Source organism: Triturus cristatus, chromosome 4_2, assembly GCF_964204655.1.
Source record: "Triturus cristatus chromosome 4_2, aTriCri1.1, whole genome shotgun sequence".
Lineage (NCBI taxonomy): Eukaryota > Metazoa > Chordata > Amphibia > Caudata > Salamandridae > Triturus > Triturus cristatus.
Genome location: NC_140586.1, coordinates 594,234,391 through 594,249,597, shown reverse-complemented (window position 1 = coordinate 594,249,597; position 15,207 = coordinate 594,234,391). Strand labels below are relative to the sequence as shown.

The 15,207-nt window shown below is 43.8% G+C and overlaps 1 protein-coding gene across 7 annotated transcripts in view; it reads right to left on the bottom strand.

The window, feature by feature from the left end:
• SLC44A5 (solute carrier family 44 member 5) overlaps window positions 1–15,207 on the bottom strand; it is a 745,501-nt gene that overhangs the window by 422,274 nt on the left and 308,020 nt on the right. For all 7 annotated transcript variants that reach the window (XM_085602261.1, XM_085602262.1, XM_085602266.1 and 4 more), the window contains exon 2: window positions 13,483–13,531. In XM_085602261.1, coding sequence (XP_085458387.1) covers window positions 13,483–13,531 — 49 coding nt within the window. The remainder of the gene's footprint in view (window positions 1–13,482; window positions 13,532–15,207) is intronic.

The following is a 15,207-nucleotide window of genomic DNA, read 5'->3' as shown; positions in this document are numbered from 1 at the left end:
GTCCTCCAGCACACACCTTGTACATTCCCTTCTATCTCTCCTGTTCACGCCTTTGGGTGAAATAAAGACTACGTAGGTAACCAACATGTATCCTACTTCCCTGTACCCTTTTCCTTCCCTCTATATTTCTTTTTTGATAGGTATGACGCATCTTTTGACTCGATTCAGACTCCTATATTGCACATTAGACATTACGTTAAGTGTTAGTCTTCACCCAAAGGGACTGTGCCATTACAAAACATCCACCTACACAGCCCAGACCTAATTACTAGCTTTGCCGATGCTTGTTTTAGTTTGATCCAAGCGCTCAATGGGAGTGCTAGTGTTTCCTTGCTTTCATTCTTTAATTTCCTATTGTGCACTCTATCTTGAACACCCATTCTCGTCATCCCATTTATCATTCAACTCCCCACATATTTCTTATTTTTTCTATTTTTATTTTTTATCAGGGCATGACACTTGAAAAGTCTTAACCAGCCACTCGCACATTCCTGTAATTCTTCTACACTCCGATACTGCCCGCCCTATTCTCCTTCCTTCTAATTATTCCACATAAAAAAATATATACACATTTTTTAATATTACAATTGTGGAAATGTGTCTAAAAGTGGGCACCCTCTTGTCCATGGGTCCAAAGACCAACAAAATAGAGATCAGCACTGGAGTTGAAATTAAATAACACGTTTATTAATCACTCATGAGTGGGACCACATCCACACAACACTCTCAAGTGCTGCAGGAGGTAGTACACTTGAACTCACAGACCGTCGTCCTTATATACTCTTTTTCTGCAATGTAAGCATGTGGACAGAAATAGAAGGAACAAGTTTAGAAATAGCTATCAGCAAACAAGGGCAGATAGATAACCACTTGGTCAGCAAATAGGGAGGGGGAGCAGAAATGCTTATGGCAGCAGTAAATGGTCGACAGTTAACATCTGAGACCAGGTGCACTGGCAACTACAAACCCCCAGCACGTACATTGCTTAGCCATGTCAGGAGGTCAACTAAAATAGATGACACAAGCAGAGTGAAAAGGCAAACAGCACAGTACGAAAGAATTACGAAGGAAACAAAATGAACACCACAGTCAAAATGGCTGTTTCTTATGCTAAGTAAAATATTACACATTTCCACACAATAACAACTGCAAAGCCCTGCCAGGCCTCTCGCTCACAATTTTCGCACTTTGTGTGACTTGTTTTAGATTTTTCTTTTTGTTTTTTAGCAGTCTGACATGGCCGTTCACCTTAGAAAACCCATTCCGAGATTGCGAGCCATGTGTGCATGTGTGTCATGTGCATGCACACACTTGGAAATAAAATATTGACAAAGCCAATTGCTTATCATTTTAGGGCCAAAACCTCTTGACTTGCCTATGCTTGTTTCTTAAAGACTTGAAACATGTTTTTGGTTAATTTAAAGCTGTACACGTCAAGAATGAGTATAGCTGTGGAACTTCTATGAAAATGTGCATAAATAACATTTCTGCTAGGGTGAAAATCATAGTGGTCAAAGATACCTGCTCTGTCCTTGAAAGCCACATGAGCAAAGAAACTGCTTCTAACACATTTTTACTGGACAGTTTTGGTAATATGGGTGAGAAGGTTCCCCATTTTTCTGGTCTTGGCTAGCTGTCTGTAGCCATTATGTATTGTGTCCAGTGCATAACATGTACTTAGAGTGAGTTTTGGGACAGGCTCTTTCTCATGATTGGATGACTCTCTTGTGTATTTCAGTTGCCTGCTGTTAATGTGATGGCTTTCCAGTCTACTCTGGTGTTTGTCACTCCCAGGAGCATTTTGGTCTCACAGTGCTGAATGCAGACTTGATGGGACTGTTTTTGGTCTGACTGTGTTTACATTTTGCCTATGGAAAAATAAATAGTGTATCAGTTCCACTTGAGCACTCTTGTATCTATGGTCTTACAACCTCAAAGAAAAACTGCAACGTCTGGCGGTGTCTGCTGTATTTCATTACAGTCGCAGTTGCTCACAGGACCCCAGGAAACCACATAGACTGTGTTCTGTGTGATCATCCCTGGTGGCACTGACCTCTGCTGTAAGTGAGTGTCCAGACACTGACAGTCTACTAGTAAGGTGAAAACACACCAGGGGCTCCAGCACTCTTAGTGACAGTAGTTTGCTGCTTGAGGCAGTATAACTTTTTACCTACCCTTCCTATACCAAAAAAAGGTTCTATAGGGGGCGTGGCAAACCATCATGGCCATGCGTACGTGATCCGAATTTGATCCGCTCCATGCCCCGCATTCAAGGGCACTACGGTGCACAAAATGCCAAAAAAACGCCTGCAAACCAAGAATGGGGACGCTACAGCCGGAGGACACTGTTACACTCGGAATAACCGGCTGAAGGAGCGGCATTCTCAGACAGTCCCGGACTGAGACGAGGAGCAACCGAGGAGACATAATGGCAGCTAAACCCACCGCACCTTGATCGGCTCGCCAGGACGGCTTTCCCTGCTTGTAAGTGCCGACAGGTGCACGGTCTCTGGCCCGCAACATCGTCTAGCCCCCCGGTGACAGGGGATTAGAAGGGAATCCGAATCTGGGCTAATTCTGGCCTTTGGCGGTGCCTGCAGATGAGCTGCCCTAAGCAGTGAGGACGTGAAGGAGGAGAACTCACCATGGACAAAGCTACTCAGGTGGGAGCGCGCATACAGACCTGCGGGGGTGGGGTGCTCCCTGGGATCCCACCTTAGACTCACTATTGGGCCCCACGAGAGAGGACTTGGGGGGGATCCCACCAACCCTACACAAAGCTGCCTGACCCTAAGATGGCACCTGGTGGGCCTGCAAATAATCGAGAGACTTCTGCCTGGGTCTAACTCTGCGGAGGGAGCTGACCTACCCGTGGGGTGCGGGTCCCGAGGTGGTTGTGGAATGGAGGAGACCCTGCCCCAAGATCGACACGGAGGTTTTGCATAAGGCGAGAGGGTGATACGCTGGGGGAATCTGGATCATTGCTATACAGGCCATATTGCATGGGTCTCTGAAACCCCACCATCACGGTGCCCCCCGCGGATCGTAGGCGGCCCTCCCTCCTTCCAACCACAATGCCCTGGCTTAGTGCTTGACCCGTCCGGGCGCGACATTGCGCTGACTGGGGCCCTCGCTCATTTGCCAAAGAAAAAGTCTAAAAACTAACAGACTCTCCAGCTACTTTGCCCCAACTGAGTACCGGGCAGAGAAGGAGGGAGAGGACTACGCAGCTGGCAGCATGGCGCTAACCAAGGAGGACCTTCTGGCAACATTGCGAGAGTTCAAGAAGGAACTCAGGAAAGACATCAAAGCGGACATTGGCGCTTTGTTCGACACATTTCGATCAGAGATAGGGTCGAAGCTGATTTCGCTTCAGGCAGACGTGGATTCGGTGGGTACCCGCACCCTAGACCTCAAAACGAAATTCCAGGAACTCGAAGGGTGATTGAAGCCCCTGGAAGAGGAATCTGCCAATCTAAACACCCTGCTACACTCTGCCCTGCTAAAGTGTGAAGACTTGGAGAATATAAGAGTGAGGGGCCTTGACGAAGGAAGCGAGGGACCAGACCTGGAAGCATTCATGGTGGGTCTCTTCTTCAGTGTCCTTGGGGACGACTATCTGGAAGTGCAGTTGGAACGAGTACACAGGGTGGGTCAGCGTATCCAGGGGGAAAACAAGCACCCAAGGGACATCCTGGCCAAATTTAGCTACTTTAAAACAAAGGAACTTGTTATACGGAAAGCTAGAAACAGTGAAGATTTTACCTTTCAGGGGGCCCCGTGCTCCCTTTTCCAGGATGTAGCTCAAGCTACGTTGGCACGCAGGCAGCACTTCTGACCGCTCACAGTGGCACTGAGGGAATGCCAGATCAAATACCGATGGACCTACCCTTTTGGTATTGCCTACTCGTTCAGCCACAAACAACATCATTTTACTCAGGTAGAGGGGGCGGCGATTGTGATTGGCCTCGAAAGATCTCCACCACAAGAGGCAGCGACTGCGGAGAGGGACTGCATGGATCAATCATCAGAGCAGCACTCGCCGGGACCCTGGCAGACATCCAAGAAGGGCGGCAAGACGACAAAGCACTGAAAGACGCTGGTCCTCTAACTCAAGACTCTTTGCTAATGTGATTTGTTCCTTCTAGCCTGTGGAGCATTCTAGGATATCGGCCTGAAGTGGGTGCAACACCGCAATTGGGTTTTCCTTGGCCTGGTGGTGTGGGGTACAAGACAGTGATGCAATGGGGACCTTCTCTTCGATAGGCCCGAGACTTTTCCACTCACTCTAGTCCAGATGAAGAAGGTAATTAGAAGACTAATGTCCAAATATGTACACAAGCGGGGCTCCAGGTGCAGTTCTGGACTCACCCCTGGGGTCACCAACAGTGAGGTTATTTCATTGTTTTGGGGACTTCTTAGTTAAAAGGTTTTTTTCATGTTCTGTTGTTTTGTTTCCACCGTGGTGCCTATTATGTGGCTCAGTTGACCAGATTGGAGATGGGGGGGTGGGGTGGAGGTGGAGGTGGGCGGGGTTTGGGGCCGGGGGGGTGGTACCAGGACATGATGGGAAATCTCGACCAGGAGGATATGCTCCTCTCAATCAATTTAATGTCAGTTAACTGTATGTCATGGAATGTTAGGAGGCTAAACTCCCCCAACAAGAGACAACGCCTGTGGAAGGTGGCCATTGAGGCAGTAACGAGCTTCACAGCAGGTTGGAAGGCCCTGAAGAACGTCGCAGCTGCCTTCTCTGGCCCTTGATTGGCCTCACCTCTGGTACCGAGGAGCTCCCAAGCAAACAAAACGCAGGGGGCTGCCCGATCAGTGCAGGCTCCACTTCGGAAGGTCGCTAAACATGGATCGCGCAGGCTGGCAGCCGAGCAGGGAGTCACAGTGAGTGAGCCCTGGGCCACTGGGGCTATATGACGTTCTCTCCCTTAGCCAGAAGCAGCCCTCCCGCACCGTTGATGGTGCCCCCTACGTGCTGTCCCTCCCAGCTGCCAACTGTGGAGCATGGGTATAGCACCCGGCGGGGCTCCAGGGCTGAGCTGGCAGTCGTGGCCTGTGCAGTGTGGATATATACACCACGCATCGCGGACGCCTCCACCCAGGGGGACCCCCACTTATGCCTCCCCGAATGTACCCAGCCCACAGGGCGTCTTAGATAGAGATAGCAGGGCTCCCTGATTGCCAATAGGAGCCTGGAGGATTGAAGAAAACTGTGCCTACCACATGTTCTAGGGCCTGACAGGAGGCGTAAAGCAGCGTGTGCAATGGTTGGTCGAACATGTGCCCTTGGGGCACAGCACCTTAGCACGGCAGATAAAGGTAATTACTGGAGGTATACTCGTGCCATTGGATGTCAGCAGAAGAATCTGAGCCCTCCAGCAACCTAGCATTATAAGCAGAAACAGTGGTTCCTATGGAACATTAAAGAATATTGGGAATGGTAATATTATTAAGCACAATCGCAATGAACAGATGGGTTATGATGATGTTAAAAGGAGAAGAACCGTACATGACTCAGTGTTAAGTTTAGACAATAGTTGCTTTTATATATATAAATATGAAAAATAATTACAAAACTGAACAGTGCATTTTTTTCCCAGTGAAGATGGAACCTACAACAATTTGTGACAAATTTATGACAAATGTAAATGGCTTCCAGGAAAATATTAAAGTCGACCGTCCAAAGAAATCTGTAATAGGAATGGTTTGCTTTGTTTTTGTCTATGGCGTTTCAACCCCTGTGGGGTTGAGGGGTCTCTTCAGGACCTAGCAATATAGGGACATCTACAATGTAAGACAGAAGGATATTGTAACTAAGGTGAGCCAACAGGGCAACAGCCTTGCTGTATTGAGAGACTAGAGTAGACCTGTACCTGAAATGATGATTGCCCTGTCATTGTGATAAGTGTACACCTCAGGATGTGAAAAGTGAAAAAACGTTACTCACATGGGACCCAGCCGGGCGCTGCACATGTGGTAAAATAGAATGAGACAGGAATGAGCACAATGTGAATTATAACTGATCTCAGCATGTCAAGAGCAGGTATGACATAAGGAACTTACCCCAGCGAGGGGAAGGGGAGAGATTACAGGAAAGCTGAACTGCAACACGGGGCAGCTGTTTGTACAATAGTTCATACGCTCTGGATTGTGTGTATTGCAAGGCCTGTATGAGGGCAATAACATGTCATTAGTGTTGGGGCTAGCATAAAACAATTGTCATTGTTTAAAATCATAGCGGTGGCATAGGGTTGTAAGGTATAGTTACCTGGTCTCACAGTGGCTGTCCTTGTTCAATGAAATTTGGGTAAAAATAAAAATTTTCCTCTTCAGGGAAGAAGATCTGAACAGGTCACGACAATCCATGTAACTGTAACGTAAGGGAGTGACTAATTATATACATCTGTCAATAAGAATGATGTAGGTGTGCATGATACAGCCGTGGAGCCAGGGCTTTAAGTGGGAAAAAAAACTGGGGGTGCTCTAAAAGGGGCGTGGCAAATTTCTTAAAGGGGTGTGGCCTATCCAAGTAGGGGAGTGGTCTAAATCAAGATAACTAGCATTGTGTGCGTAAGAAAATCATGAAGTCGCATCCAGCAAAGGAAACATTCATATACGAGTAACAATTTTGTTGTACTTCTTACTATACCCTGTACTGTGCCCCACCCTGCACACACCCAATAGCGGATCCTAATTAAACCCGAGCATCTGCTGGATGTGGCAGCCTTGGGCTGTTTGTACTGAGCAGTGGCGTAATATAAAATAATGCCCCCCCGCAGAATGTGAAGAGGGGGCCCTTCGCCTAACAAGGGGACGGATGACCGCCTTCAGGCGGCCCAGGCAGTGGGATAGCAAGTGTTGTGGGCTCTAATGCAGGGAAGGGAATATGGTCCCCATATATCTGGTTTGTTATTGAAAAACGGTCATAATTGGGGTGAAGTGAGGCCCATTAATCAATACCCCTGGCCCCGGTGTTCCTGCAGTCACGTCACATTTGGTAGTTACGCCCTTGGGCCCAGAGCTATTTTCAAATAAATAGTAACGCTAGAGCTTTACACAAAGCTTCAATCAAAGTATACATGGCTTGTTGTTAAATATAAGCGACGTACAATATAACCATCACTATAAAATGTACTAATATGCCATTACTAATATTGTAGCCAATTACAAATGCACTGATATTATAGAACACAGGTGCGGGTAATGCTGCAAGAAGGACGCGCACCTTACACCCTAACCCTGTAGAGGGCACTTCTTTTTCACAATTGATATTTTCACCGAACGCGACACGACTGCCAACATCTACAGGGTCCTTTCATTTCCCTAACATGCCCGGGCGTCGCTCGTAGTCGGTATTTAAAAGCAACCGCTCTCCTCATATCCGCTTATACCAGTTGTCTAGGGCCATAAAAATACTCACGTTGCAGGCTTGCAGGCTGGGAGGGCAAGTCTTGTGTGGCTTCAGAAGGATCCTGGCTGAGGCAGCTCTGGTGTGGAGACAGGGTCCCGATGGTGCTGGTAGGGCTGGGGAGGCATCACAAAGGTAAGTGTCCTTTTCACTGCTGCTGGATTCTATCGTAGACCCTCGTCCCTCGCTTGCTTTAAGGCAGAGCAGGGTCACACTGGATGCTGGAGAAATCTTGCTGCAGGCCGTAAAAGCAGGGTTGTGCCGGTTCTAACCGCCCAATCAGCACCAATGACCTCAATCACGCATTAGATACCCATCAATGCACTCACTGAAATGTTCATTCACTTAATTTGTCAGGTCTTTTGGATGGGAGGCTACTCGATTAGAGCGGAGGAGCGTCGACCCACTTAAAATCTGCCCAAAACCCTGGAATTTATTACCATTTTATTTTTCATGCCCGTCCCGAGCCAAGTGTCAGGAGGGGGGTGGGCCGCTGACAGCAGCAGGGAGTAGTGTAGTCTGTCTAATGCACTTGTTTAAAGGGTGCATGCCTTTTTAGCCATCCGTCTTGCAACGGCCAGCCACACATGCGCACTTTAAACATCTCTAACCCAGCTGGGTTAGAGCAAGTGCAAGCCTCTGGAGCAATGTGGAGCGCCGAGTAAGACCGCTCCCTCGAATCAGGGTGCTGCTCTCATGCTGAATGAGAGCTGCACCCTGATTGGTCAAGGGAGTTGCTGCATCAAGTTCCAGTGGTAGGAAGAGGACTGGAGCAGACGACGTCACGTTCAGGTAAGTTTTTAATAATTTGCATTTTATTTTGCACTCATGCTCCCGCCCCCTCCCCTTAGATGCCAGCCACCACTGGTCTTATGCCCATTTATTAATTGACTCCTCCAACCTTCCATGCACTGCACTGCACTATGCAAGATCCTTCCATAATCAGAATCTTGCTGCAAGAACTTTTGCCTTCAGCTGTTGACGAGGCTATACTACTAGAGGCTACCCTACTATTGCACGCACACAACACGCAGCCTTCTTTACCTCCAAATATCGGACACACACGTACAGCAAACCCATCCTGTTTACATTCACCCACTTACCTTCAACCACCCACTCACTTTCAACAATCACTTGCCAAGACTGTCCTCTATGTAAACCACCATGGTTAGGGCATTTCCATGAGAAAAGAACAAACCATCACGGTAATTCAATGTGTGACTGCAACCAATCTATTTCTAAGAGAAACACAGCTGATGCAGATCTGCCCCACTGAGCACGTCACTTTACATTTTTTACAACTCAGGCACAGTGTCCAAGATCACAGTCTGTGCAGACAGGTTCTTTGCCTTGAATGGATGGCCATTGGCTAACTTCAGTGTGAGTGACATCATTCTACTTTCGCATGGAGAACATCGGCTCAAAAAGGAGTACCTTACAGTGCATTGGCTAGTATGGCAACGTGTGCTTTTTTAAACCAAAAATGTGCTTTTAGCCAATGTCTTTTATGTTGTAGCGGGCCTAGCATTTGTTTTAGAAAACCAACACAAGCAAAATAAGTACTGAAAAAGCCAAAAGTCTGCAGCCACCGCCTTTGGCAGTGTTTGTTACATCATATTTTATTGTTAATGAGAATCCAGAGAGTACTGTAACCACCACTGTAGAATGTCAATTTGTAGAAGCTTATTTTAATGTGTTTAGTGGGTGGACACATTAGTTGTAGATGTGGGTGTACACACCTGAGACAATGTGTCTGGTGTTACGCTGTGTGCAGGGAGCTGTTATTTTGTTCCAATGTTCCATATGGAGGAAACACGTTACCGGTACAATCGTGTCCCTGTGCATGTTGTGTGGGTACCTTTGGTCGCCAAATGTCACTGCGTCCAAGATTACAGTCGGAGTGCTGAGAGCTGGAATTTGAACGTATGATTCCAGATGAAGGATTGTGCGAAGCTTTGCGTCACCATGCATGTTTTATTTTCACACTTGATTTTAATTTATGACTCTAGCTATGGTATTTTGAGGCTGGATACATGTCCACTGAGCTGCTTTAGTGGATATTAGCAAACAACCGAGTTGTTGTGTCTAAGAGCATTCTCTGTCTGCCTGAGGTAGGGATTTCAGGCTATGACTCTGGATGTAGGAAACATGTCTCCAGTAGACTTGAGTCACAAAGCGCGTTTTATACATTTCATTTAAGGTCGGACTGGGAAAATTAGGCTGCCAATTACCACCGTTATTCTTTATGGTGTATTTTTAATTGTTGCAGTTAGCAGTTGTGGGAATTATTTCCTGCTGAGAATGATATGTGCTTATTATTAGGAAAGATTTCAAATTAAAACGAAAACGCTGGGACGTACAGAACTATGGTTTCTTGACCTATGCTAAACTAGATCTTAACTAGGCCTAGTCTCCATGTTGAAGTAACATGACCAATGTTTTATAATATTCATTGTGGCCTGATTTACAAATTGAAACATACATTTTTGTGTAAGTTTACTCTTTCGGTAGTCACAAACTCTGATTTAATAGTAACTTGACGAATGCGGAGAATCCGCAGTTGGCCGGAGAACTCCGCACATAAAAAGATAGGACAATCCTACTATTAAATCGTAGTTTGTGACTACCGAAAAAGACTAAACATACACAGAAGTGTAAGTTTATCTTTGTGAGTCAGGCCAACTGTGTTTATATTTCTCATTGACATTGCACACTGCAAGACGTGCACTATTTGTTTTGTAAAAGCATGTTGTTCTCGAAGTATTCTGGAGAAAGTCTTTAGATACATTTCAAGGCTTTTCCTGCTGCACACTGTGTTGCTTTAATTTAGGAGTCTTTTCATTGTTTATGTAGTCATATTGTTCTGACACCTCCAAAGACAATAGGTCACAAGGGGTTTGATAATTATTAATTTAGGGAGAAAGTGTTAGGATAATGGTATTACATGAAATATCATAATATACACAAAAGATAAGCAAAAACATTGTAGGCCCTACCGTTGTACAAATGTATCGTACTAAATATCATCATTGATCCCATGCTCAACTTTTCATGGCCCACTGCTTAGAAGCAACAACTTTTCAATTTACACCACAACAAGTAGAAAAGGAGCATCCACTATATTGCATTTTTTCCCGCCCAAATTCAGGAAATCCAATGTTAACAAATATTACAATGATGAACAAAAAGTGAAATTGAATGTCTTAAGAATGCATCCAGTATCCAACTTTTATTGATTTTTTAATACATTCAATTTTCCAGTCAGCCCAGCCAACGCGTTTCGTCCCCAATCGACTTCATCAGGGTTTTCAGGACTCTGGATTTTTCCGTGACACTCGAGCCTTGATGCAGGAAGGAGGAAGATAATTTAGGGGGTACTACACCACCCGAAAAGGAATTTATTACCCATGAAGACACTGCAGCAGGAGGCCATACTTCTTGCTACTTAATAGTTACACAAGTTTGGAAAGCCCAACTCTGATGAAGTCCATAGAGGACAAAACGCTTTGGCTGGGCTCACTGGAAAATTTCATGTATTGCAAAAACAATAAAACTTGGATACTGAACGCATTCTTGAGACTCCTGACAATTGAATCTCACTTCTTGTTCATCGTTGTTATATTTGTTAACATTGGCTTGCCTGAATTTGGACTGAAAACAAAACAATATAGTAAACGCTCCTTTTGTAATTGTTGTGGTGTATATTGAAATTTCATAATGTTGCACTTTGATTTGCTGTAGATTTGATACATTTGCTAACCTGATTCTATTGCTTTTTATCGGGAAATGAACTATAAACAAAAAAAAAGCTGAATTTGAGGGTGAGACACATCTTTTTGGATCTCTACTAAGGATACTGCCGTTTATTTTTTTGATGTGCTGCACATATTGGACTTGGTCTATTTTTCAGATTTTGCATACACTGCATCTATTTTAAATTCCAAGAGCCAACATAGCTATTGATTTCTATGTCTTTTGACTTATTAATTGATAGCAATATATTTTTATCTTTCTGTATTACACTTTTTTATTTTTACAAACCTTCACAGTTTCTCTAAATCTGATCTCAATCTCTTTTATTTTAGCCATTCTTTTTTATTAGCTAGATTTGGAAATGCTGCTTTGGATCTTATGATAAGGGAAATATTGCCTCATTCATTCTTGAGGACAACACTGTACTTGGCCGTGCAAAACTCCAACCCAAGGAAGGCGGCCTGTATGTTTAATCAGCAGCAGCAAGCTGGCTCAGTGTGTGCAATGCTAGGGTGCATATTATCATCTGCATTAATGAATCACCCCTTTCTCATGCTATCTGCCATAAGTTACTATTAGGGACCCTATTCTCATGCAAAAACACAAATTTAAAACATAATCTTTTGATGCATTTTTTAAATGATTATGAAGAAATCCCGACAGCGTTCCAGAAAACATAATGGGGACAGCCTTCACAGTAGCCCAGGAGAAAGCCTTTCATATTCGGTGAATGTGAGGAGGACAGCTTCTCTCTCATGTCACAGAACTTACTGGTGCAATATTTTCATGTATTTTGTAATATTATTAAGGAGAAGCCCAGCCAGTACTTTAAGTAAAACACCATGGTGAGACTAGAGTGTAAATTACCTCATCAAAACGCAGTATTTCTTGCTTTCTCTCCCCCATGTTTCTGTGACCCCAGTGTGCTCTCTTATAACTTCCCTCCCACTCACCTGATGCTCTGTGTCCTGCCCCCCACCACCCTCCTATTTCACAATTTATCTATTTGTTCATTTATTTTATCCATGCCCCGGAAGCTCCAAAACTCTCCTGGGCCACGCACTTCCTTTATGTGTGTTCTCATGCACTTTTCTTTCTTTCTCGTTTCCCTTTCTTTTTACTTTTAATTTACCAATCTAACATAGCCTTCTGCATGTTAGACTGGTATTATAAAAACAGATACCATGCGTCCCCATTTATGCACACGCTTGTATCATCACCATGCATGCTCCCATCAGCGGCCATCGTGGAATGGGTCTTCTTGATAGAAAAACCCATTGCAAAATTGCCAGTCATACACGCATATGAATCCTGACACATGCCTTCGCTGGTCAATAACAATGAAATAGCACTGGCAAAACCAATAGCTTGGCCTTATAGAGCTGAGACCTATAGGCTTTGCCAGTGCTTGTTTTCAGGCAGGTGTGTCATGAAAGTGATTTCTACTCATGCAGAATGCCTTCTATGTAAAGAAAATAGAGGGAACATTTGCAAATACAGATTTCCGCTAACTCTACACCTGCAAACTGTCTTCCTTGCAAACCACCAGCAGGCATGGGTACGGCTGACTAGCATATGCAATGGAAACTACGAAAATCATAGTTTGGGAACTACAACTGTCTACGTGTCTGCATTATTTTACAATTGGTCCCTGCCAGATTACAGGTAAGAGGCAATAATGTACATTCTACCATAACATATTAGCATGTAGGGTCTAAATGGTCCTTAAACCTACCCATATTTTACGGGTTAATATTCCTGTAAAGTCTCACTTCTTTACCTGCTCTTCTGGGAGTCCAGTTGAGACTGCACGCCCTCCACACCACGTATATTCATGTTGACACTGACCTTTGTCTTTTGGTTAAACTACTTCAAATCCCTTTCTAAATATATTCCTTCTTCCTTGGTCACAATTAAAGCAGCTTTGGGTTTTACCAATAGCATCCTATTTGCCTTTTTTGGATTTTCAGATTTGAAAATTTTATTTGGGTAGGAAAGCTATCTGGATGTGGCTTCAGTGCATAAAGCGTTTTTTGTTTTATCTAAGCCATCTTATAATCGTTTACTTGCCTTTTCAGCCCGCCACATAATATAACTTAATGTGAAAGAATATCTTCTTTTTAGTTGTGTTTTCTGGAGTCTGGCTTTCTTTTTAGTTGTGTTTTCTGGAGTCTGGCTTTCTTTTTAGTTCTGTTATCTGGAGTCTGGCATGAACAAGACACGTCATAAAAGGCAAGGTTGGCACATAGTTTGAGAAGTAAACAGACCAAGACTTTTGACAGAAGCAAATAAAAGGAGACAAGATTTACCTGTTCTGAATGGGCCCTTTGAACTTTGGGTCAAATTTCCGAGGTTCACCTACAACGAAAATAAAAAGCCTTGTAAAAAGTACATTCCACAACAAATGGAAAATCTGTACAGCAAATGAACTCTACTTTATGGATACGTCTATCCATTGATTGCAATAAGGATGGGGCCTTTGACTCACCATTGGAAAATCCTACCAAATGTGCTGGATGACAAACAATTATGTAAACAATCTGCACTGAAATCCATTATAGAGAAATTTGCCTCATACAGAATAATTATGAACATCCCAAACTCCTGATTAGATTTTACTGTTCATTGAGTCATGAATACAAAGCCTATTGAGCAATACCATTTCGCTTCCAGACTTTCCAATCTACTTGGATATTGTGAGGATCCTATCTATTGTGTGATATATATATGCCACTGCTATTATTTCAATGCATTTTTTCTAAAACCTCCAAGTCTCTCATTCAAAGAATAAATTACCCTGTGAGTAAAATTACAGTCATTATCCGGCTGCGGAAAAGGTTACCTGCAGGAGTGGCGGTTGCCCATGCACTTTTTTTAAGGTTTGGGGGAGTTGGATGGAACACTCTGATATACAATTCCCTGCCGATGTGTCGGATGCTTCTACCTGGTCTTTCTGTGCGTTGTGTTGTCGTTCGACAAGTCATAGTCTCTTATCCTACTGAAGCATTGCATTGCTGCCATGCGCTTCCCTATGTGGAGAGTTGCTTGGTTATACTTGCCTTATCACTTGTTGTATATTTGTTTTATTGTTGCTTGTGATACACAAACTAAAAAACTAAAAAAAGATATTAAAAAAAAGAAATTGTACTAATTATCCCAAACGTGCCTTTGCTAATCCGCAATATAAATTCCAATACTTTTAGGAACAGATTTATTAACACTTTGAACAAGGTTTGCATCACAAAAGTGATGTAAACCGGCCCACAAAGTGTTCATTTGGAATTTACTTTCCAGCACAATTCATGATTGTCTTTGAAAGGTAGCCCTAAACTAATAAAGTAGCCCTTTGTACTATTTTGTGTCAAGGGGGTGTTTCATGGGTTATATGGGAGTTCCAATGCACCACCTTTGGATTTTGACATAAAGCCAAATATATTAAACAGGTAGACAGGACTTTGCATAAAATGGAAGCGCCTCCTTGAGACAGGTGTAATGTTTGATAAAAGTTTTCTTGCATTGCACAGCACACATACAAAGTGGGAAATACAGGGCCACTGGAATTATGCAACTGTGGGGCCGGAACGATTTTCACATAATTATAGATTTGCGGCATTTGTCACATAATCCATAATCTGCCTCATGATCTGCAGATTTTAACAAAAAAAATGGTTTATCTCAAACGCTTCAGATGTTATTAACAATGCAGTGACACATGTTGCAGCGCACTGGAAGGCCCTAAGCAAAGCTCGGCTGGTCACATTTCTGTTGCTTATTGCTACATTGAGAAGTTAAACTGGTACTAATGAGGTGCAGCCAATGCCCAGACAGTGTTACTAAGTTTAAAAATGATGAAATAATGAAGCAATACTATTATAAAATGTGCTGCATTATGCAGCATAATTGGCTTTTTCTTGCCATATAATTTACTCAACCCTGCTGCATAATTTGGTCCTCTCCTGCCACATAATTCCAGTGGCCTCGACCTTGCAATGGTGAAATGGTATTTGCACTGAAGCAAGGCAACCAAAAGTGCA